General features: G+C 49.8%; 1 protein-coding gene across 1 annotated transcript in view; it reads right to left on the minus strand.

Moving 5' to 3' along the window:
* The window catches only part of BORA (BORA aurora kinase A activator), a 338,798-nt gene that overhangs the window by 255,288 nt on the left and 59,971 nt on the right, over window positions 1-23,539 (minus strand). The window contains exon 3 of the mRNA XM_086934892.1: window positions 8,813-8,919. Coding sequence (XP_086791018.1) covers window positions 8,813-8,919 — 107 coding nt within the window. The remainder of the gene's footprint in view (window positions 1-8,812; window positions 8,920-23,539) is intronic.

The raw sequence follows: 23,539 nt of genomic DNA on the forward strand, positions 1-23,539 counted from the left end.
GCCGGGCCCGAGGGCACTGGCGGTGTCGGGATCATGAAGCCCTGCGGCGCCGGGCCCGAAGCCGCCGGCGGCGTCGAGGCCGAAGCACCCGACGGCGTCGGGGTCATAGCCCCCGACCCACTAGGGCCCCCAGACGGGTTCACTGGGCCCGAAGGCGCCGCGGAACCCGTCGGAGGAGAAAGGGACCTCATGGCCATGAGGAAACGCTCGATCTGCCCCGGCGTCGCGTTCAGCCCAGGGACCGGGGGGGGGGGGGGTATTGAGCCGAACGCGGCGCCCGCGACTCTCGAGGAGCCGCGTGGGCGGTGTCACCCGAACCCCCGGCTGCATCGTGCGAGCGTCGGGAGGGGGGTGGGGGGGAAGTCAGAAGAGCGATGATGTCTCTTCGACATCTTGTCTTTCTTACCTGACGACTTGGAGCCTGCGCCACTCCTCCGGGTCCCGGAGCTGTGACAGCTCCGTCCCCGCGACCTGTCCCTCGACCTCCGGTGGGACCGGGACCTCACACGGCGCGGGGCTGACTGGCGGATCTCGAGTCGCCTGCGGGCCCGCTCCCGCCTGGCCTTCCTCGACAGGGCCAGACAGTCTGAGCAGGCCTCGTCGTCATGGTCGACGCCCAAACACATCAGGCACAAGCGGTGGGGATCCGTAACCGACATGGTACGGTCGCACTCGTCGCAATGCTTGAATCCGGGCATCCCTAACGGCACCGTCTGAGTCGTAAAGACTTCGAAATGGATCAAAAGATCACAAAAGTTTAGTCAAAACGTGACTAGGGAACTGCTCTTTCCAGATCTGCGCTGGCTGGCGCGGAAAAAAGAAGAACTGACGTCAGCACGCGGAGGCGGCGTCTAAGTACTCCGACGACGTCATCACGGCGCCCACGACGCAGACGGACGCGGAGCCGCAGACGACGCCTACCGACACGCAAGGGTACTGCTACGCAAAACTTTGCGGATCCAGTCTGACGCCTGGGGATATTCTAAGGTAAGGAATCTATCACTAACGTGTCTCTTTCAGATATTGAGATAAAGCCCCTGAATAGGTCTAAACCTGTAGAGTATGGAGGTGTGACTTGGGTATGTTGATGGTAAATCCAGAGCAGTGGAGCAGATCGGTTGTGTAGTTCCTACTAATCCATAGGATCTGCGCATTGTTTGGACACCATAAACTAGGGGCTTGGTGCAAAGTGATTCCGGACACCCCTGCAGGATGTGTTTGCCTATAGACCAGCTAACTCACAGTGCCACCGTAAGCACCCCCCAACTTACCAGGGAGCGAATGGTTTCTGGCAACTTCTGAACATGACAACGCTGACCCCTTAGCGATCGTGGAAACAGTGAATACACTTTCGCTCAGTCACTTGTGCTCACCTATTCTCAGAAAATTATACAGAGAATACACAGTGGGACTTTTTCAATATATTTATTAAACTAACGTTATTATTGTACAGAATACATGTGCTGCAATGATTAATAGACAGACCCAGATAAAAGTGATTACAAGCACCAAAAGTGTGAATAGTAGATATAGTCCTACTATGATAAAACAATGTATATATGCTGACATAAAATAAGGCAGTAATCGAAAGTACTCCTAATATACAAACCCTGCTCCAAGTATACCTAGAGCGTGTGTAGATGTAAAGCCAAGAAACCCTCCCGACCCCATCAAAGGGACAATCCAACCCCATTACTTGGTTTGAGAGAACGAAGTACCCAGTTTTGGTCACAAACTGGACACCTCTCCTGAGACGTCAGACCGCTGCGTGGTGATTTCTCAGAATGCAAGGACCTCCTCTGCTAATCTATCGGGATGCTAATCTTTTAGAATAGAAAGCAGCCTTGCGATGTGCCTATAGATTAAGGATGTTATGTATATGTAGATAGCCCTGTCACCCCGCGGATGAAGCTAGAGTTGACATTTGTACATAGCGAGAAAACAGACCTTGTACATGATATTCAGGGCATTGCAACAAGGTTGTGCAAAGCTAGATGTGTAAACAAGTTTAGTTTCAGGAAAACTAATCCAACATTGTTGCGCACGCAAATAGGAGCAGAAGGTTACTGCTGAAAAATGGGACAATGTTCGGTTTGGGCTACATGAACCTAACTCAGGAATAGAACATTATTGAAATTTGAGCGTGTTGTTAACACGGTTGGTGAGTGTTTGGTTTGATAAGCCAATCGTCCAGATATGGAAATACGTGGACTTTGTGTGCGTAGATGGGCAGCTACCATCGCTAGGCACTTGGTGATTACCCAGGGTGCACTAGTTACTCCAAGAGGGAGGACTTTGAAATGGTAATTGTAGAAAGTGGGCTCTTAATTTAGTGGACTTTTGTTCCTGCTTTCTGCTCTGGGCACTATCAAGGGCTATCTTTCGTCCATTTCAGCCTTTGAGGCTTCCAGACCAGCCTTCTCTTTTCAAGTCCCCTGTTGTACAGAGATTCTTAAAAGGAATTATGCATATGTTCCCTCCTGTTCCTTTCATAATGCCTCAGTGGGACGTGTCTCTTATTTGGACTTCTCATGTGCACTCCCTTTGAGCCGCTCCAAAATTGTCCTTTACGTCTTCAGACTTTGAAAACTGCCTTCCTGGTGGCTATCACCTCTGCCAGGAGAGTAAGTGAGATTCAGGCTCCGTCTTGTAAGCCTCCTTTTCTGTTGGTTCATCAGGACAAGGTTGCGTTTCGCACTCGTCCTTCATTCTTGCCAAAGGTTGTCACTGCCTTCCACATTGGGTAGGGTGATAGTCTGCCCGCTTTCTTTCCGCATCCTTCCAGAGAGGAAGAGCGACTCCACCGTCTGGACCCAAAACGTGCGCTCTCCTTTTATATGAATCACACATAAGCATTCCGGGTGGATGACCAGCTCTTTGTTGGCTACGCAGGCACCAAGAAAGGCTGGGCTGTTCACAAGAGGACTATCTCCTGCTGGGTTGTCTTGTGTATCAAGGCCTGTTATTCTATGGCTAAAAAGGAACCTCAGGCGGGGCTGTGTGCCCATTCTACCAGGGCGACTGCAGCTACTACAGCATTGGGACGTGGTGTCGGTCACGCTGCCACATGGGCTTCGCTGCATACTTTTACAAAGCAATATTGCCTTGACAGTCCGGTCCGGAGGGACGGCTTCTTTGGCCTTTCTGTTCTCCGTGACTTTCTGGTGTAATCTTGTTTGCAGACCCACCACCAGGGTTGATATTGTTGGGGTATCTATTCTAAGGTAAGGAATCTATCACTAACGTGCCTCTTTCAGGTGCACAAGTTAATACTTGTGTAACGATATATCTGTAAGAGACATTAGTTAGTGATAGATTCCTTACCGCCCCACCCATCCTCCAAGTTCTGCGAACTGATTTCTAGGGTTGAGGTCATCCTTTCTGCCCTAGTTTCTATGCACTAGTGGTCAGTATCTTACATGGCTCTGTATTCCTGTCGAAGAAAGTTATGTATAGAACTGACATCAAGGCGCGTGGGAGCGTATAAGTAGCTCCAGAGACGTCATCTCAGCAAATACAAAGCCAACGGCGCACGCGGAGCTGTACGACGACACCTATCGACGCACAGGGGTACTGCGGATGAAAGCTTTCCGGATCCAGTCTGATGCCTGGGGATATTCTATGGTAAAGAAACTATCACCAACAGGTCTCTTTTAGATATTACAATTAATATTTTTCACAACCTATTTACACAATGGCATAGATAAAACTATTAAAAAGGGAAATAAATTCTAATGCATAGAAACAATCATTTAAAGTCCACAATACAGGGTACTTTGAGCAACAAATTATGGTCACCCATCATAAAATTTTCTAGGTGTAAAACTTGAACATTAAAAAATAGTTACAAAGTTCCTGTTAATATACTAGAATTCATACATTTCCTAATAGCCATTGCAACTTTAATATAGTTTGACGCTGTGGTGCATTATGGAGAGGTAGCCAGGGAATGCAGATAATAAAATCTCTCAATAGAAGTACAGGGCCTGATTGCTCTTAAAAGTGGAGCTAAAAATATTCCCCATGGCTCTTTATAAAGGGGGCAAAATAGTATAAAGGTGCAAAGTGATCTGAGCTGCCAAATTATCGCATTGGCAAGGCGTAAGTTTCTCAGCCCATCAGATTGTCTCGGGAATGCCATTAAAAAGTGCAAGGTATGCAAGCGAAATCTAGTTCAATAAAATCCTCTCCGTACATTTATGGTGAATGTTAGATAAAATTGAAGTTTTGCGGGAAACCAACATGGGGAACCGGTCACCTCAAGTTGTGAGCAGGGCATATATACACCCCGGAGTAATGCGCCTCTTATCACTTTTGCATTTGAGTGGATACTAGCAGGATTGTCAAAGTAAGGCCTTTGGCCAATCTTATGGAACTGCTCTACAAATCGGAGCCAAGGGATCGACAGTGCACTAAATTAATACAATCTTTGATAACCTCCCTTGAGAACATTAACTCCTCAGACAGCCCGATTTTAAGCCATAAAAGCAGGGGGGCAATAGCTATGCGATCCTCTAAAAATTCAAGCGCCCATTCATGATGACAAAAGAACCTATAGAATAGCCTTTTTATGAATTTTCCAAGACCTGAAGGTGGTGGTTTTTGTGGTAACCCCAAACTCCTGCCCCATATGATGCAACAAATAAACATTTGACTTTGTAAAGTGGAACCAGCTCGGTCACTGGCTTGTAGCCTAGCTTACAGGCAAAGCGTAAAAGTCCCTCCACAACCCTTGCAGTTACAAGTGGTCCCCAATTCATCTTATTATTGAAAATGTTACCTAAATAGTTAAAGTGGTTCAATGTATCAATGCTCTTATCCCCTACAGCATCATTTCTAGTTTTAGTCGATTTGGAACCACACAACATAGTGCAGAATTTAATGAAATTAACTTTTAAGTCAAGCACCAGCAAAAAATCTGTGAAGGCATGGAGTGATTTTAGGAGACTGTTTGCTGTCAGGGCCATTAGCACAGTGTCATCCGCGTACAATAGTAGCGGAACAGGATTGCCCCCAATTCGGGGAAAATAGATTTCCTTATCTGATAAAAACGCCTCTAGGCCATTGGTATAAGTTAAACAAGCATTTGCAATGCAATAGGTCTCGCATTAGGAAAGTTTGAGTTATTTGTCTTGTACATGACAAATTTGTTATTTATGTGTTATTTTTGAAAATTGTGAAATTAATAGCTTTATTTACAATGCTAATACTTTTATTTTTTGACAATGTGACACCTGTAGCATTTTTAATGCAACATGCTTTGTATTTACGTGACTTAGAAGTATTGATTTTACAAATAACAATGTTTTTTTAAAATAAATATTTAAATAAAAGTTATTGTAATTTATGGCAATAACAAACTTTTGTAATTAACTTTTGTGAAGATTATGTTCAGTGTTTTTTATTGTGACTAAAATATAAGAACAGTAGGGAAATATCAACTTTTTTTGTGACGTTTGTAACAAAGCTTGAAACATTGAGAGAACATACTTGAACCAGTTGTTGAATGTTTGCACAGATTGATGCTGTGGCGGCGTTCAGTGATGCTGTGGCGCCCCAGAGTGATGCTGTGGCGCCCCAGAGTGATGCTGTGGCGCCCCAGAGTGAGGGCCAATCGATAGAGTGAGGGCCAATCGATAGAGTGAGGGCCAATCGATAGAGTGAGGGCCAATCGATAGAGTGAGGGCCAATCGATAGAGTGAGGGCCAATCGATAGAGTGAGGGCCAATCGATAGAGTGAGGGCCAATCGATAGAGTGAGGGCCAATCGATAGAGTGAGGGCCAATCGATAGAGTGAGGGCCAATCGATAGAGTGAGGGCCAATCGATAGAGTGAGGGCCAATCGATAGAGTGAGGGCCAATCGATAGAGTGAGGGCCAATCGATAGAGTGATTGCGTCATCTTGAGGTTGGAAGGAGCTCAGTGGGTTGAGCATGCGGTGCAGCGGTCTGAGTATGGTCTGCGCAGGTCACAAGTTCTACCTGCCGCAGGGATGACTCAGCCTTTCATCCTCCCGGAGTGAACATTTCAGGTAAAAATCATTTAGAGAATGACAGCGTGGGGTGGGAATCTGAGTGACTGCGGTTTAAAGAACACTTCCATCCTGGCGAGGGCTGGGACGGGCCGTAAGCCCGCACATCTGGCCCGTGATACAGGGGGTGTTTCACCTGTAGCTCCTCTCTCGCGTGCGAGGCCCTTCACACAGTTCTGTGGAATTCTCGCCCCTCAGTGGTCGCGGGGCCTTGAGATAGGAAGAGCAGTGGCTGCTGGGCCCTTTTCGTGAGGTTTTGGGGGGTTAGCTGCTGACGAGGGGATAAAGATGCACTACCTCCACCCACCTATGACAATTCATCACCGCACACTGCAGTCAGCCCAGGGCCCAGCAGTCACCCGTGCAGCAGGTGCAGTGGCACAGGGGTGAGCGGGATCCCCTGCATCATAATTAGCACAGGCCTGTAATACTAAACAGGGGCCCCTTCCCTGCCTATATAGCTGCCTGCATAGGGCTGTCATCCCGGCTCCCGGTACCCCTTCCCTGCCTGCATAGGCCTCTCACCTCGGCCCCCGTGATCAGCTAGGCAGAGAGGGCGGACAGCCAGAGTCCCGAGCGTGCGGCACGGTGGTGAGGTCCTCCTAACTGGACAGGTTCCTTTGCATGTTGTATTAATGGGGCTTCTAAATCTTACTGTGTTTGCACAAGACAGGTAGGCGTTCCAGCCCCCGCGAGATGGGGAGAAAGAAACTGCGCGCTCGAGAGAAAGAGACAAGACAGCCTGCACAGGAAAGGGGAGAGGGAGCGCTGGAAGGCAGACGAAGAGAGTGAGGGGGCTGGGGCATTAGTGGATCTGAGTAGGTGGACGGATACAGCGGTGAGGGGGTGGCTGGCAGATGTCTGTGGGGTGGATGGAGAGGGCCACGATGAGGTGAATCATACAGATAGGAATGAGCCACCGTCCAGGTGGGGGAGGGGGGCATTTTATGAGAGTGTAGGAGACGGAGAGGCGAGGTGACTGAAAGCGGGGCACTAGGGGCCGAGGAAGGAAGAGACATGTTCTAAATACACCAAGGGCTGTCTCTGCCTTATGTGCGGGTCACTCACTTCTGAGCCTCCGCCACTAATCAACACCGCCTTAAAGTGGCGCGAAGACCCCCGCAAGAGGCGCTGTGCTGCTGCTGACTCATGGGGGGCTCCGAGGTACCGGAGCTGCAGCCTGCCCCAAGAGCACGGTAGTGGCAGGAACCCGGAGTCAAGGCGCTTACTGATACTCACCTGCAGTGAGGGTGTGAACTTCCGAGTCAAGGCACTTGATAAATACAAAGACATTCAAGCGAACCCAGCGCCTCGGCTGCACCCACAATCTGAGAGAAGTACCGAAACGCGCTCCGGTCTGCGCGTTTCAGTCAGACCAGCGCTTGCTCTCTTGCGGTAGAAGGACCGCCATGCACTCCTCCGAAAATCACAGAAAATGACTGGAAGCAGATGCGAAAAGAGCGATCAAGCATTCCTGCGGCCTCTGTAATAAGGAATGATGGCCTCACAACATGAAAGAATAATAACATGAAAGAATAATAACATGAAAGGGGACTAGAGTATTTTGCGAAACTGAAAGCGATTGGAAAAACAAAGCCGCGAGTGGTGTGCGCGCCCATACGCTTTAAATTATCAAGCGCGTGTTTGGGCACGATAATTGAAAGCATGTCAGGAAATGAGCATAATAGACACCAATAGGTGCGGAGCTATGCGCCAGCCTCTGGCCTATTGGTGTCTATTTTACAAAACATCAAGCAGTGAAAGGCCAATAGCAGGCGACAAATGGAAAATCACAAGCACAAGCGTGTGGAATTTCCAGGTCCATTTGAAAAACCCTGCCAAAAGGACTCTCGCTGCGCGAACACTGCTGCGCAGCGTAACGCTATTTGCGAGACCTAAAAAGCAGGGTTAACCCGGACAAAAGCATTTTCCTGCATTGGTACATATATACATTATACTCTTACATTTATAATTTCTGACCTGAACCAGCCACAGACATAATTTTAAAGACTTATTTTATATTTAATTTAAAAAAATCTAATCTGAGGTTTAATTTTAATTAAATGAAATGGACATGTAATTTTAGAAAGCTACCTTTACACTAGCTAAAGCTGCAGGAGGCGGATTTGCCCTTTCGCCACAACAACTAACCATCAGGTACTAGCCTGCATTATGGGGTCTAACTGCTGGCAGAGCAGATCCAATGGCTTGTGAGAGATAAGGTGTTTTCTTCCCATGGCAGTAAGACTAGTTTTGGTGAGCACGGGAGCTCAAGTTAGTTTAAAGGAACCTTCTCACCCACAAGTAAATATTAGGTAACACCTGGAAAGGTCCCAGACTTTGTTCTGCTGGTCAGGCTGGCACAAACCAGTGAGGACAGCAAACTTCAAAACCGTTTGAGTGACCGAAGAAGAAGAGTTTCCCTATCTTGGATTTAGGGAGCAAGGAACACTTCGGGGTCGTTTGCAATAGGGCAAATAACTGCTGAATAAGTGAATAGGGTTGTTCCCAGAAACTTTTACCTCTTATCTCTGGCCATTTGTAACGCACTTATGAACCTCTGTTTCTAGGTTGTTGTCTATGTGCCTCACAGCTGCCTGGAGGTTACAGTATCTCTATAGTATTCACCACGTACAACCACAAACTCGGGGACTTATAATCAAGATTATACATAATAGCAAGTTTGATGTACAACATACCACAAACATGGTTTTAAGAAATTATTAAAATTGTAATTGAACATTCTCCGATTCATTAAACTAGTCAGAAATGATCACTTACTGGGCATGGCTTAAATATAAGGCCTGTCGATGAACATCTTCTGGATCAATTTCTATTGGATCATGTGCAGCAATTTGATCTATGGACCACCTGAATTTCATAGGAGTCTAAAGAAAGAAAAATAAAAGCACAAGCACAGTAAGTTGCAAGTATATTAATTGCTTGAAATTGCAAATGCAGCTAGGAAGCGGCAAGTAGACCAAAGGCACTCTAACGTGCAGAAAAATAGCCTGGCAACAGTAGTCAGACTGTCAAACATTGCACTTTTTGAAGAATCCTTTCTCAAATGCAAACTCCAATTTCTAACCAAAGGGCCAGTTTAATGTGCATGTGGTTCAAGGTTTATAAATGAAAAAAAAAATGAAGGTACATAAAGACTTTCTATAGATAGCGTTTACCACAACAATCCAGAGTGGCTATAATTTTGCAGGCAACAAATAACCCCCCCCCCCAATCCTCCCACAAACAATATCTACAAAAATAACGTACACGATTCGATGCAGTCTAATGGGCAAATGATGACCAGGGCTTAACACAAAACTTACTTTGCTGAAAGTTGCAGTACATTGGGTAGATCAACAGTTCACGGTGCCTCCATGTCCTGACCTACCAATACTGGAGGATCCAAAAAACAAGCTCAAAAATAATCTTTACAACTATGTTAATACATTTTAAAAAATGATGCCAGAAAGATAAATAAAAGAGAGGCAATTTAGATCGTATCATAGTTAAACAGGTTTCCTCACTTAGTAGCTCACAAAGATATATCGATATGAGCAGTACAACAATGCTCGCTTTTTGGTGGCAGACATCCAGGGAGAAAGGTCGTTCAGGGATTGTTAAGTAGGCATGGCTGGCACTGGTCCGAACACAGCTGTGACCAGTGGACTCGGAGCAAGGGTAATGAGTGTTCGACTATGCCCATAGGCAGTTTATGATTGTTGAACATAGTAAAGAAGCATTGTTACTTATCGTAACGCACCGTGGGCATCTGAAGTTTGATGTGAAGTGGACTTTTTTTTATTTGGACTTTGAAGAGTACATTCTTTGCAGTTGAATACATATTGGTAAACTGTTCAGCAGTAAGGGAGCTTTGCATCATTTTTTTTTTTAAATTATGAAAGAACGTACACCGTGCGGTAATTCTAGAAACCACTGCTGTATTTTTGTACATTTTTCAGTACAAATTACTCCCAATGCACTGCTCAGTAACTCATACAATGTCACAAACGATTATGGTTGAAAATATCAGACAAACTGAGCAAGTTGTAACGTCGCTGTTACACCCAATAAAGACGCTGCAGCAGTTGTGTGATTTACGGATATTTATTTAGTTCCCTTTAGTTAGTTACCTTCCCTAAAGAGCGCCGAGCCGCTATGTCTGTATTCTCGGCTTTCGCACCACTCAATGCGCGATGCGCGCGCAGCCGCAAACATGGCCGCCAGCACGTCACGTCGACTCGTGACGTGCAACAACTAGACCGCGCCACCACATATCTCCCTTTTTTCCCAACAATGAAACTGTTAACTCACAGTCCGCCGCTCATGTCAAAGTCTCGGAACCTTACTCGTTTGACCACCGCTCTACCCCTCCGGGTCAGTCTCACCGGGGTAGGTGGGGTCTCCCCTTCCTGAGTCCCTTAGTTCCATCCTCCACTTCCAAGCGCAGCCGCGCTTCCATCTCGTCTACTCCTGTCCCCTTCACTCACAGACCCCTGGTTGCCATCATCAGTCCTCTCTCCTTGCTGTTCTCCTCTTCTCACGTCCAGTTCCACCTCTGATTGTTCTTGCTCCGCGGTTCCTTCCTCCACGTCTTCTAGGTCTGCTCCGCCTTGGTCCCATCGTAGAACTCCGTTGCATCTTGCCATGCGATCCTGTGACCACACGTTTCTATCACTTAGCAGAGTTGCTCTGCCCAGCACTTCCTTGACCTGCATGGGCTTACTGTACTTACTGTCTCCTTTCCTTTGTAGTGTGGCCAACTTTACTCGCACCCATTCACCTTTTTCCAATTCTGTCTCTTTCACGATTTTCCGGTTGTTGTAGTGTCTCGAGTAGATGGCTTGTGCCTTTTCCAAGTTGGCTCGCACCACTGCAGGGGACCACTCGCTCGTAATGGTTTTATCCTTCCATACTAGATTGTCCCGGGTGAATGGTTCGCGGCCCCTCAATATTTGGAAGGGACTGTAACCTGTCCCTGTGGGGGTGATCCTGTACGCCCACACCATGTGCCATATCTCCCTTTCCCAGTCCTTGTTATTGGACATAGCTGCCTGGACCGATCCCATCACCACTCTTAAATCGCTCTACTAGTCAGTTTCCAGCGGGATGGTAGATGGACGTGTGCTTGGCTAGAATACCATTCCTCTGCATGAAGTTGCTCCATTTCTCCGATCTGAATTGGGGCCATTGTCGCTTAGGATGTACTTTGGAATACCTTCCCTCACAAAAGTGTCAGCCAGGAACTTTATGATGGTCTCTGTGTCCGTCGCCTCATCTACCTTCAACTCTGGCCATTTAGAGTACCTATCCATGAGGACACATACTTTTGGACTCAGTGTATATCTAGGATCGGGCCCAGAATATCCACTGACAACTCCTCCCACGGATTCCTCGGGGGGTCAAATTTGCCAAGAGCTGGGCGTAGTGGTTTAAGTGTTTTATCTGCCCCATGGCACTGTGAGCAGTCCCTGACATGCCTCTCGGCCCTTACATCCATCCCTGGCCACGAGTAGTTTTGCTTGGCCCTCAGCTTCAATTTTCCTATCCCCAAAGGTCCTTCATGGAGCATGTCTAATAGTTTGGGGATGATGCCTGCCGGGGGGGGGGGGGAGGGGGATGACCTTCTCCCCCTTGTACACAAACACTCCTTGGTCGTCCATCGACAACTCTTCCCTGACTTTCATAGAATGGTTTGAGGTCCCCACGGGTCTGTCTTGTCTGGCCATCCCTTTGTGATGTATGATTTCACTTCCTCTAGGGTCTGGTCTTCATCATACGCTTATTTCCACTCTTGATTACCTATTGCTTTTTCCTGGTCTTCCGAGAGTGCCACCAATTCTTCTACTCCTGCTTGGTCTTCCCCGCTCGGCTCCATGGCCGCTGCTCTACTCAAATAGTCCGCCACTCTGTTCCTACTGCCTGGGATGTATTCTACGTCATATCTGAATTCTAGCAGTTTTAGGGTCATTTTGGAGATCCTGGGCATTGCATTGGCATGTCCGCTGGATGTTAGCACTTTCAGTAGGGGCTTATGATCCGTTTTCAATTGGAACTGTGTGCCCCATAGGAACTGCCTGAATCTGGTCATAGCACACACGACTGCCAGCATTTCTTTTTCTATTACACTGTACTTCTTTTCTGTTTCGCGCAGTGTGCGGGATGCGAAGCTGAGCGTCTCCATCCTTCCTTGGCCTCGGTCTTGCATCAGTACCGCGCCAAGCCCCTTGTCGCTGGCATCAGTGGTAAGCACTGTCTTCCCTTAGGGGTCATATCCTTGGAGTGGTACTGCCCCTGCCACTTCTTTCTTGAGGACTTCAAATTCACCTTGCGGTTCCTCCATCCAGCGGAATTCCGTGCTGTCTCTAGTCAGCTGCCTCATGTGATGGGTCTTGGAGGCCAAGTGCTGCACAAACTTGCTATAATTTTCCGCCATACCTATAAATGATCTGACTTCTTTGTTGGTGGGCGGTGGCGCTTCACAAATTGCTTTCACGTTCTCTGCTTTCGGGGTCACCCCTCGCACCCCTTTTTCGTGTCCCAAGTAGGTCACCGACTCCATTCCTATCCAGCACTTGGTCCATTCGGCTGTGAGGCCCTTACCCTCTAGAATCTTCAGTACCTTGCGGAGTTACACATCATGATCTGGTCTGTCTCGTCCCATTACCAGGATGTCGTCCTGGAAGTACTGGACGCCATCTGGGTCTTTAAACAGTTGGTGCATCAGCTTCTGGAACACCGCAGCCGCTGAGGCCAGCTTGAACGGCATACGGCGGAACTGATAGCACCCAAATGGGGTGATGAACGATGTTAGTTTGCAGCTCTCCGGGTGTAGTGCAATCTGGTGGTAGGCGGAGGTCAAGTCTATAGTGGAGTACCACTTGATTCCCTGGTGTGGCCAGCATCTCCTCGATTCTAGGCAAGGGGAACTTCTCCACCACAATATTCTTGTTCAGTTCGCGCAGGTCGACACAGCCTGACCTTCCCGCTTGGTTTCATTACTATCACCAGGGGCGCCAGCCACTCCGCACACGTAATGGGTTCAATGATCCCTTTCTTCTCCAAGTCCTGTAGTTCTCCCTGTACTGCTTCTCTCACTGCCAAAGGCACATTTCTCACTTTGTGGGCGACCGGTACGGCATCCTCCTTCAGGATTATCTTGTGTGAGAATTTCTCCATCCTTCTTACCGTGCCTCCAAATACTTTGGGGTACTCACTTTTCCATTTGTCGAGGTCTGGACAGGTTTCCAGCTCCGTAAGTAGTATTTGTTCTTTTCCCCCAGGATCCAACTTGATGCCCAGGTCCAGCCATCCTAGGACCGAGGGTCCTCTCTCCGATATGTAGAGTTTGCAGAAAGCGCACCGGCCTCTAAACTCAAATTTTAATGGTCTGAATCCTGCCATGGGTATGCGGTCCCCATTATACGTGACTGGATGGATATCCAGCTTCTCCAGTTCTGGGCCTAGATGTGGTGCAAAATTCTCCTCCCACACAGCTCTCTGGACGATGGTGTAGGGCGAACCAGTGTCAGCCACCACGCTTATCAGTATTCCTCCTATCAACATTTCCAGGACAGGTTTCGTCGTCCTTCTACCATCCACACTCTGCACTTGACCATCCACGCTCAGCACCTGATCATAGATGCAGAGTACCGTGACGACATCCTCCTCTGTGCCTTTTTCTTGTTCTTAGCTTTCTTGGCCGATGTATTTCACCATACCTTTAGAGGCCTTCCTCTGACATACCTTCTCATAGTGGCCCACTATGCCGCAGTACATTCATTTGGCACGGAATGCTGGGCACTTCCTGTCGTGCGCCTCGTGGGACCAGCTCCCGCACCTGTAGCATGATTTCTTGTTGCTTCCCGCCTGTCTTCCTGGGGGGCCTGGGTTGCCTTGCCATTTGTTGGGTCCCCTCACCGACGACCCCTTGTACTTGTTGTCCCAGCGGGGCTCCTCTTCGTCTACCCTGTTTACCATGGCGCTGTCTCCTTCGTTGCCTCCGCACACCTGCGCGCCAGTTCTGCTCTTTTGACGATTACCATCACCTCCTTTAGTGTGGTGTCTCCGCTGGCCCATAGCTTGTCCTGCACTGCTGTGCTCGTGGTGTGCATCACCACCTGATCTTTGATGCACTCCTGTTCCCAATTGTCATATTTGCAAGTGGACGCTAGTCTCTTCATGGCCGCCACATATTCCTTTACCGTCTCACCGGGGCGTTGTTTCCTTTGCTGGAAATTAAACCTGTCCACAGATACACACACACCGCCGGTCTGTAGTATTCATTCAGGTCATCAATGGCGTGGGCATACACATCATCAGTGCTTCCTCTTTGTTTTGGCACCAGGCTCTTATAGATTCTCAGACCTTCCGGGCCTAGGTTAAGCAACAGGATGCGTTTTTTTCTCTTGGGGTTGAACTGTTCCTCATTCTTGTCTTCCAAGACCCCTATGAAGTTATCAATGTACTCTCCAGTCCTCCCACTTCATTAGTGGTTCCCCTGGTCTGGGCAGAAACTGCACTGGCGCCATTGCATATCCTGCTTGCGCACTCATCTTCTCGCTCTTGATCGTGGGTTGTGTGCTCCCTTGGCTTCTGGGATTGCCTGGTGTGTTGTCTAGCTCTTCTTTACTTGCGTGGGACTGGGACTACCTGCATCAGCCCCCCTCGCTCTTTTGTAAGGCAGCCAGCGCGGTTCTCCCTGTCTTGTCGTTTGTTGCGTGATCTGGTGCACTTTGCTTTGTGCCTCTGGGGTCTGTCCACCCCCCTTAGCTTAGTTGTTCTACCCTCCTGGGTGATTCTGGGCTCTGCCACGCTCTTTTAGGGTAAGGTACCTGTGTGGTAGCTGTTGGTCTCTTCTTGACCACTTGTTCCTCTGGCCACCTGGCTCCGTGGTCCTGCTCGCTGTTGCGTGTCTTCTGTCCACTGGTGTGGGTGATGTTTCCCTCGGTGACTTCTTGTAGTGGGGTTCGTCCCCTGTGGTGGGTAGGGATCTAGCATCCCACTCTCGTCGCCATTGTAACGTCACTGTTACACCCAATAAAGACGCTGCAGCAGTTGTGTGATTTACGGATATTTATTTAGTTAACCTTCCCTAAAGAGCGCAGAGCCGCTATGTCTGTATTCTCGGCTTTCGCGCCACTCAATGCGCCATGGGCGCACAGCCGCAAACATGGCCGCCAGCACGTCACGTCGACTCGTGACGTGCAACAACTAGACCGCGCCACCACACAAGTCATATCATCACCATTTTTTTCTCTTGTCTTGCTGGTCTTTTTAACATTTTGACAACAATTTGTAGTAAGTAAAGATGCAACTTGAAAGTCTTACATGGTAAAACAAGTTAATTTATTGAAGGCAACAGCTATACAAACACTTTACAACTGACCAGACGAACCAGAAACAGAATGTCCTAATCAACATGCTAGATTACATGCAGGTATTCTAGAAAGGAAAGGGAAAAAGGGAACACAAAGAAAGGCTTCATAATAACTGAGTGCCAGGGGCGTGGCTTGGACGCCGATGCAGGCGGTGGTATAAGCGCGGAGCTCCGCTCACGAACCCCGCAGTACTCCAGGAAACCGATCCTTGGGACCCCCCCCCCCCCCAAGCAGCACCTGGGGGCGATATAGTGGAGGAGAGCTGGCCCTGAGCATTTCAGCCTCGTCAAGACGGCAGAACCCGGTATTTAAGAGGGGGTTTCTCGGGTGGCACTGAGCGAGGTTGGCGCTCACAAGATGGCCGCTCCACTGAGTTCTGAAGCACCTACGCAGCACAACGAGCGCCGGGGCCAGCCAACTTGGACGGTCCTGGGAGGCACGCTGTCCTTGGTGTCGGAGCAGCGCTGGAGATCCGGAGGAAAGACTGGGCTCGGCGCTGGCATGATTTTGCACCAGCGGGGACCCCTTTGCCTATATTGAAGTAAATGCCCCAGGCTGGGCTGCCCTGGCAAAGAGGAGCGGACTGGCCTTGGTGTGGGGCGCTGCTGATAGTAGCTCCTGATCGGCGATGCTGGTACCGAGGGGAGACTGACTGCCTACGCCGGATGGTGCTCCCGGGCTGGCACGCCTGTGCTAGCGCCGCTCTGGATAAAAAGGGCCTATATCACCAATGAGTAGGCCCTGCACTGCCCTTAATCCACGCCGGCGAGACGGAGGCTAGTGTAGTGGGGGCTGGACCCGGAGAACCCTGCGGCCTTCATAATCGACCTGTGCTGGTGGGCGCGGAGGGGTGATTGTTGGAGCTGTGGGAGCAGCCCTGGGGCGCACCTACCAGTGTACTGAGGCGAGAATAGGGGCTGCTGACCCGATCCTTTGCTGCTCATCGCGGAGCGACTGAAGCGTCCTGCTCGTGAGGCAATGGGGGCGAGACCAGAGGAGATGGGCCCGCGAAGTGGGTAGAGGGGATGTCCACTCCCTCGAGCGAATGGCCCCCGCCACATAGCGCGAGTACCTGATTGAAGAAGGTCTAAAGAACCGATGGTCTTACGGAGGGCTGTGGAGGAGTGCTTCGACAGCTTGCGGCGCGGAGGCTGCGACCGAGGGGGTGCACGAGACATGGCGTGGGCCCGGGGGCTGCCATGCTTTGAGCCACGGAGCAACCACCGGGCTCGCAGAACGCATTGAATTGGATACTCTTATGAGGAGTTCTGGCCTGCCCTGACCTGTACAGACAGCATGGCTACCGGAAGGGCCTGGCTGGTAGTGTCGGTGGGGACGGAACCGGCAGACAGGCTGAGTACCTGGGAGACACCCTGGAGGGCCCTCTGGTCGAGGAATTGGACCCCATGCCCTCCCCATGCCCACCTACCCTGGACTGTGCGATTAGGCTCTGCTGGCCCTTTAACTAAATCTGATCTACCGGCACACTGGGTAAGCTCAAAGGGAGGAAGGAAGAGGAACACCAGAGTCCCCGTCTCAGGCTAACCAGAATACGCAAGACTTCGCACAAGAGCCTGGATTGCAACAGCTGGATAGGATCTTCTCTGTCATTCCGGACTCACGTACTGCCCTACAGCAGGATACTGCGCAGGTATCGACGTGGCTTGGACTCCTGCAGGCGGCCACTCGAAACTATCGGATCGGGTGAAACATGTGGAGGACTTAGTCCAGGAGGTAGCGTCTGCACAAACCAAATGGCCGCAACGGCGTCAAGTGCTTTGGACAGGATCGCGGTGCTAGAAAAGCGTGCGGAGGATGCGGAAGGAAGAAACAGGCGGAAGAACATTCGGGTGGTAGGTCTGCCAAAGAAAACGGAAGGATCAGACATGGTACGGTACTTGGAGGACTGGCTGAGAACGGAGGTGGCCCCTGAGGGCTTGTCTGCCTTCTACACTTGAGCGAGCACACCGCATCCCTGCTAGACCTCCGCAACAGGGGCGCCCTCCCATACCAGTGGTGGTGCGCCTGTTACATATTAGGGATCAGGACTTGCTTCTTCAGAAGGCTCGAACGGATGGCCCCTTCCAGGTCGGCAATAGTAAAGTCACCCTGTTTCCGGATTATTCCTTTGAGACTCAACAGGCAAGAAGGAACTGCGGTAGAGGGGATCCAATACTCCTTGCTATTCCCGGCCAAACTTCGCATATTCCTGGATGGGAAAACCTGCTTTCATGATACGCCAGAGGATGCGTGGACATGGCTAGAATCTTATCGTGCTGGAAGGGATGGCCCGGAACGGGAGGCGCGGGCTCTGGCTGAGTACTCGCTGCCCTGAAGATCACAGCGTATAAGGCGCCGGCGGCGGGGACTGCGGAAACCTTCAACCTCACAGACGTGGAGCGCAGGGGAGCGCTAGCAGCGGTATCGGCGATCTCTGGGAACTTGCTGCTGACCTCACCGAAGGGCTCGGAGAATGGCAAAGACACTTCGGAAGCGGACACTTCAGCGTCAGATAGTGTGCATTTGCCGCTGGTCACACCGGGAACTGCGGATGGCCTGATGGATGAGTAGACTGCGTTTTCTGAGCAGGGAGGGGGGCCTGTTCTGATTGGATGTGGACAGAGTGCATGGGGAACACATGGATTCGGTGGGCTCCTTAGGGGACCGGTCTGTACTAGGATGAGGGGGAACTCTGGGCTGGGCTCATTGTGGACTCATGTTTAGGCCACTGTGATGCGTGGAATTGTGCTTGTGGGGTACTAGGAGGGATGGATTGCTAGGGGTTCCTGGGGTGGAAGCCAGGTTTTGCACTGACTAACTTCAGTTTTCTTGCTAGGCTCTATCCAGCCCCCACTGGATGGTCCCCAGTTAGACTACATTAATACTGCTTAGGGCAATCGTTGGGCTTGTTTGGATGGGATTCACTAGGTTAGTGCCTGTTCTTGGGAGGGTGGGTGATGTGGGTGGGGTGGGACGTGGCCATGGATAGATCTCACCCTCCGCTACCTACGGCCCGATTCATAAACTAGCGAGACTCAGGTCCCAGTGGTAGGCTCACTGGGGTTTGGTAGATGTTTGGCGAGCGTAGCACCCGGACAATAGGGAATATTCGTACTTCTCGGCTTTGCATGACTTGCACATACGTCTTGACGCGATCTTGTGTAGTCCCGGATTAGCGGCTATGGCAATAGGGAGCGAATATTTATCACACACTATCTCGGACCACAATCAGTTATTTGTGAGCTTCTGTTGGGTTGCGGAGCGCCCTGCGATTCGGATCTGGAAAATGCGCCCGAGTTCTTGGAGGACCCGGCCTTTCGTGCAGAGCTGGGAGAAGGGAATCAAACGATTTTTTGCGGAGAATGAAGGTTCGGTCATGACAACTACCCTGGAATGGGACGCTTTTAAAGTAGTGGTCCGCAGGATTTGTAGTACTAAATGGGTGGGAGTGCGGAAGTTGATGCTGCGGGAAATTGAAACTGGGGAGCAGGCCCTTAGGGAAGCCGAAAGAGCCCACTCTAATGGCTCTGAGACTCGTGACATGGTCCAGACCCGGAGGGAGGCGGTGGCAGTAGTTGTGGAGCGCTTAAGATGCTTTGACCACAGAGCGTACTTGGCCCGGGCGCATGCCGAAAAAGACAAGGTGGGCACCCTGTTGGCGTGGCTGGCCGACCCCACCCCTAGATGCGCGCCCATATTGGCACGGACTTAATCATCGGGACGATTAGAGTACCAGCATAATGAAATAAACGATCGATTTCGGTCCTTCTACGCGGACTTCTATACGAGCCACTTGCAGACAGTGGAGATGGGCGCGCAGGTGTTTTTGGAGGACCTAGAGCTGCCTACCATTGAGGCGGAACAGGCAGAGGTCCTGGGCCAGGACTTCACGAGCTCTGAAATTCGTTGTGCCATTAAACAGTTGGCGCGTAATAAAACACTGGGCAGCCCATTGATTCTATTTGGCTTATATTGATACCCTAGCTCCCAGATTGCTGGTGATGTATAGAGAGGCCAGGCAGCAGGGCGTACTGCCAACCTCCACAAGGGAGGCCATCATAATCCCATCTTCAAGCCAGGAAAAACTCCTACCGCTCCGTTCGTGTATCGGCCTTTATCTAGGCTTACTACAAGATACTGAGTTGTGTGCTGGCTACTCAACTCGTCCCTTTAATGACGCGCCTGGCTTCAATCCGACTGAATACTGCGGGCAGCATACGCAGGCTGATACGGGTATTGGATGGAGACTATGGAGCAGAAGACCAAGCAGTGGTCCTCTCGGTAGACATTGCCAAAGCGTTTCACAGCTTGGAATGGCCCTATTTGTTTTCAGTCATGAAAGCCTTTAGACTTGGGGAGGGGTATGTCCGCTAGATCGAAATATTATATTTATCGGCCAGTGCTAGGGTGAGGATTGGTAGGGTCATCTCTTCTTCATACCCCTTAGGGCGTGGGACTAGGCAGGGCTGCCCACTTTCCCCGCCTTTATTTGCCCTAGCAATGGAGCCATTGGTAACGCGGGCTAGAATGGGGAGGGCGTTCCGAGTCTTGCAGCTTGGTGGACGGTCGCATTATATCTCACTATATGCGGATGATCTTTTGAGAGATACGGGAGGAGCGTTGGAGGGAGCGTGTGCCTGGTTAAGCCGATTCGGAGAAGTGTCTGGCCTACCGGTCAACTGGGCGAAGACTTGTGTATTCCCAGTATTCCCAGTAGCCGGAGCATGCGACCGACCTACCCTACTGCCTGACTTGGCATGGGAACCTAGGTGCCTTCCCTACTTGGGGGACGCACATTTATCACACTCTGGAAGATCTTCTTAAAGGTAACATAGGTAAGGCACTAAGGGGACTTAAGGGCAGCATGCATTCTGGGGGACCCTGCCATAGTCGGTGGCGGGTCGAGTAGCCCTGCTAAACATGGTGTCGCTTCCTCGGCTTCTATATTTTTTCCGGACCTTACCTATACGAATACCTGTCGCATTATTTCGGCAGCTCCGCACTGCGATGGGGGGATTTATTTGGGGATCAGGAAGGCGTAGGGTAGCACTAGATACTTTGATCTGGCCAAGAGCTGAAGGTGGGCTTGCCGTCCACTAATTTGAATTATATTATCTGGCTGCACAATTCCAGCACCTTACCCAGGCTGTGGCACAGGAGTTTCGAGGGCCGGAGCGAGAGCTTGAACCGGATGTGCCACGCCATGTTCTGTCCTTTGTGATCTTACAGCAAAGATTGCGAGCTGTTGAGTGGTAGACTGCGGAATGCGCCTTAAGACACTGTTGGAAAAGTTTTGTTTAAACTTTTTATTTGCGACTGCTTAATATGTCATACATCTTATCCTTTTCAACGTTCACAAAATAGTCTTTTTAATTTTCGCCCCTAACATTCCCCAACCGGCTTAAATGGTAGCGGCTTAACAATTACAGTGTCTGAAGAAATCAGGAAAAAAAAAAAAAAAAAAGAGTCTTATAGTCTTGGTACAAAATGTGCGAGAAAGCATCAATTAGGTAATCATCATTATGCAATACATCATGTTATACACAAGTCGTATATTGCCGATCGTATAATAAACTAAACCCGTGATCCGTCCCACCTCCCTCCCCCCACCTTCGTCCTGTACGTCTGCTGGCACATCAAATCCAACGGGTAACATTTTGAGCCATAGATAACTAGCTACCCTGGTACATCATGCAGAATCACTTTAGGTACTACCTGCGCATTTATGTGATCCTGTGCCCTTATACTGCATGCTCCAACCCCCACTAATAGGCCTTCCGTTTACAACCCATCAACCTGTGATGGGCCCAATTCCATCTCTTCCAGTTCCAACAGCATAAGTTCCCAATCTTGTGCAATTGGATACTTCCGCCGTCCTCTCACCTCCTCCCGGCGTAAGGCCGCACCTTCCGCCATGCCCATCTCAACAGGTCAGATTGCCACACTGCTATTCCAGGAGTTCTGGGGGACTTCCATCACATTGTTAAAGCTCCAACCGCTAGTAACAGAGCCAGGTCTAAGAATTTTAATTAAGCCTTATGGTGTTTAGGACGTGTACGTTGCCCTACCAAGCAATACAGCGCATCCTCTCGCACCGACCGGGCAGTGACTGCATGTAGTATATGGCAAATTTCCCCCCAATAACTGCGCAATCGCGGGCATGCCCAGAGCATGTGAAGAAGGCCAGCCTCATCTGCCTTACGAGGACAATGGTGGGGAGAATCCGGGAATATTCTATGTAACCTTTGGCGGGTAAGGTACGCCCTATGCAATACCATAACCTAGATACATATAAATTTAACGTTCTTGGACTCTTTCCTGGGGTGCTCAAGGAAAACCTTCCATGCCTTATCCGATAGGACCTCCCCTGTGTCTTGTGTCCAGGTATCCCCAAGTGTGGTGAGGGATGTGGCTGCATGCTCTCGGATCCCAGTGTAAAGCCACCGTACCAAGTGATCACCTGCCCCCCATATAGTAGAGTAGATTAACCAGTTCGTGTTTTGCAGGTTTGATTCGCTGTGGAACCCATGTACATCTTATGTAGTGCGACACTGTGGCGTGTAGCAGGTATAACCGTTGGGGAGCCCCTGTGGTTTGCAGAAAGGATTCATGATCTAATAAAGAGTCATCCCCCAAAAAAGCCCCTACATCCTCCACCCCAGCTTCCGTCCAGGGCTGTAGCCTACGTTGGTAAAGTCGTCCCTGCGGTGTTGGAATACCTAACAAAGGAACATTCTCTGAGAAGGGCGTGGTCATGGAAGTGTATGCCAGTGCCTTCCTCCAGCATATCAGAGCAGTGCACAGGAGAGGATGGCAATCTAGGGGAATCCTGGCCTTAGGCAATAACAGAGTGTAACTCGCCATGTGCTAGTTGGTCTGTTGTAAAATTAATCTTGTGCAGATTCCTGCCCTTCACCCAACGCGCCAGCCACTGAAGCTGGCTGGCATAATATCCGCGTAGGTCCGGCACTCCAAGAGCCCCCAATCTGGTGCCTAGTTGAAGCTTTCGGAGGCTGATAAGTCTCCGCCCGGACCCCCAAATAAGAGTTATCAAAATCGTATTCAAAGTATTGATTAGCTGTTGTGGAAGGATGACCGGCAAGTTGACAAAATAGTATAACATGCAGGGGAGCAGGACCATCTTTGAGACTGCGATTCTACCCATCACGGACAGGGGCAAGGACGTCCAGAACCCTACACTGCTGCGGAGGTTAGTGATGGCCCTTCGAACATTGCCCTCAATTTTCAATTTGGTCTTCGGGTATTCTATAGACTTTAATGCCCAGATATTTGAACGTGGTCTGAGCCACCGGAATCTGGTACCTCCCAAAGTGAAGAGGAGGGTGCGGCAATTCCCTGAAATAAAAGTCAGTAGACTTTCAGGGGTTAATGGCGAGGCCGGACATGTTCTCAAAGCAACTAAAAATGTCGGCTATAGCCGAATGATCACCTTCTAAATCACTGAGATACAATAAGATATCGTCTGCATATATTGATATCAGGGTGTGTCCCTCTGATAGAAATAGTGACCTATCCAGGTCTAAATCTAACACCATATTCCAGTCACCACCCAGGATCCAGGGGATATCCACCCAATCTGACAATGCCCGTCCTACCTTACTAATAAATGTATCAGGATCGAAATTCGGGGTGTAAATACTGCCAAGGACCAGTAGCGTGCCATCCAATGTGCCTTTCACCAAGACATACCTCCCCTGATCATCCACCTTCCTCTCTATTTCTACAAAGGGCGTCCCATGACGTACCCAAATGGTCGCCCCCCTGGAAAAGGAGGAGTAGGAAGTGGAGTAAATTGTACCCCTCCACCTCTTACGCAGCGTACAAATTTCGGATACTGTTAGGAGAGATTCTTGCAGGAATGTAATTTGTGCATGGTGCCGAAGCAAGAATGCATGGATCCTATGCCTTTTGTATTGCACCCAGCCCCCTCACATTCCAGGTAGCTAGGCTATAGGTCCCTATTGTATCAGCCATAACCTCGTGTGGGTAGAACCCGGGGTGTTACCAGTGCCTTCCTAATGCATAATGTTAAAATCGGCCAGGAGACGTACCCTTTCCCACCCCAGAACAAAACTAACTTGGCGCAGCCTAAGAACCTTGCTGAGCC

Source organism: Lissotriton vulgaris, chromosome 8 (genome assembly GCF_964263255.1).
Source record: "Lissotriton vulgaris chromosome 8, aLisVul1.2, whole genome shotgun sequence".
Lineage (NCBI taxonomy): Eukaryota > Metazoa > Chordata > Amphibia > Caudata > Salamandridae > Lissotriton > Lissotriton vulgaris.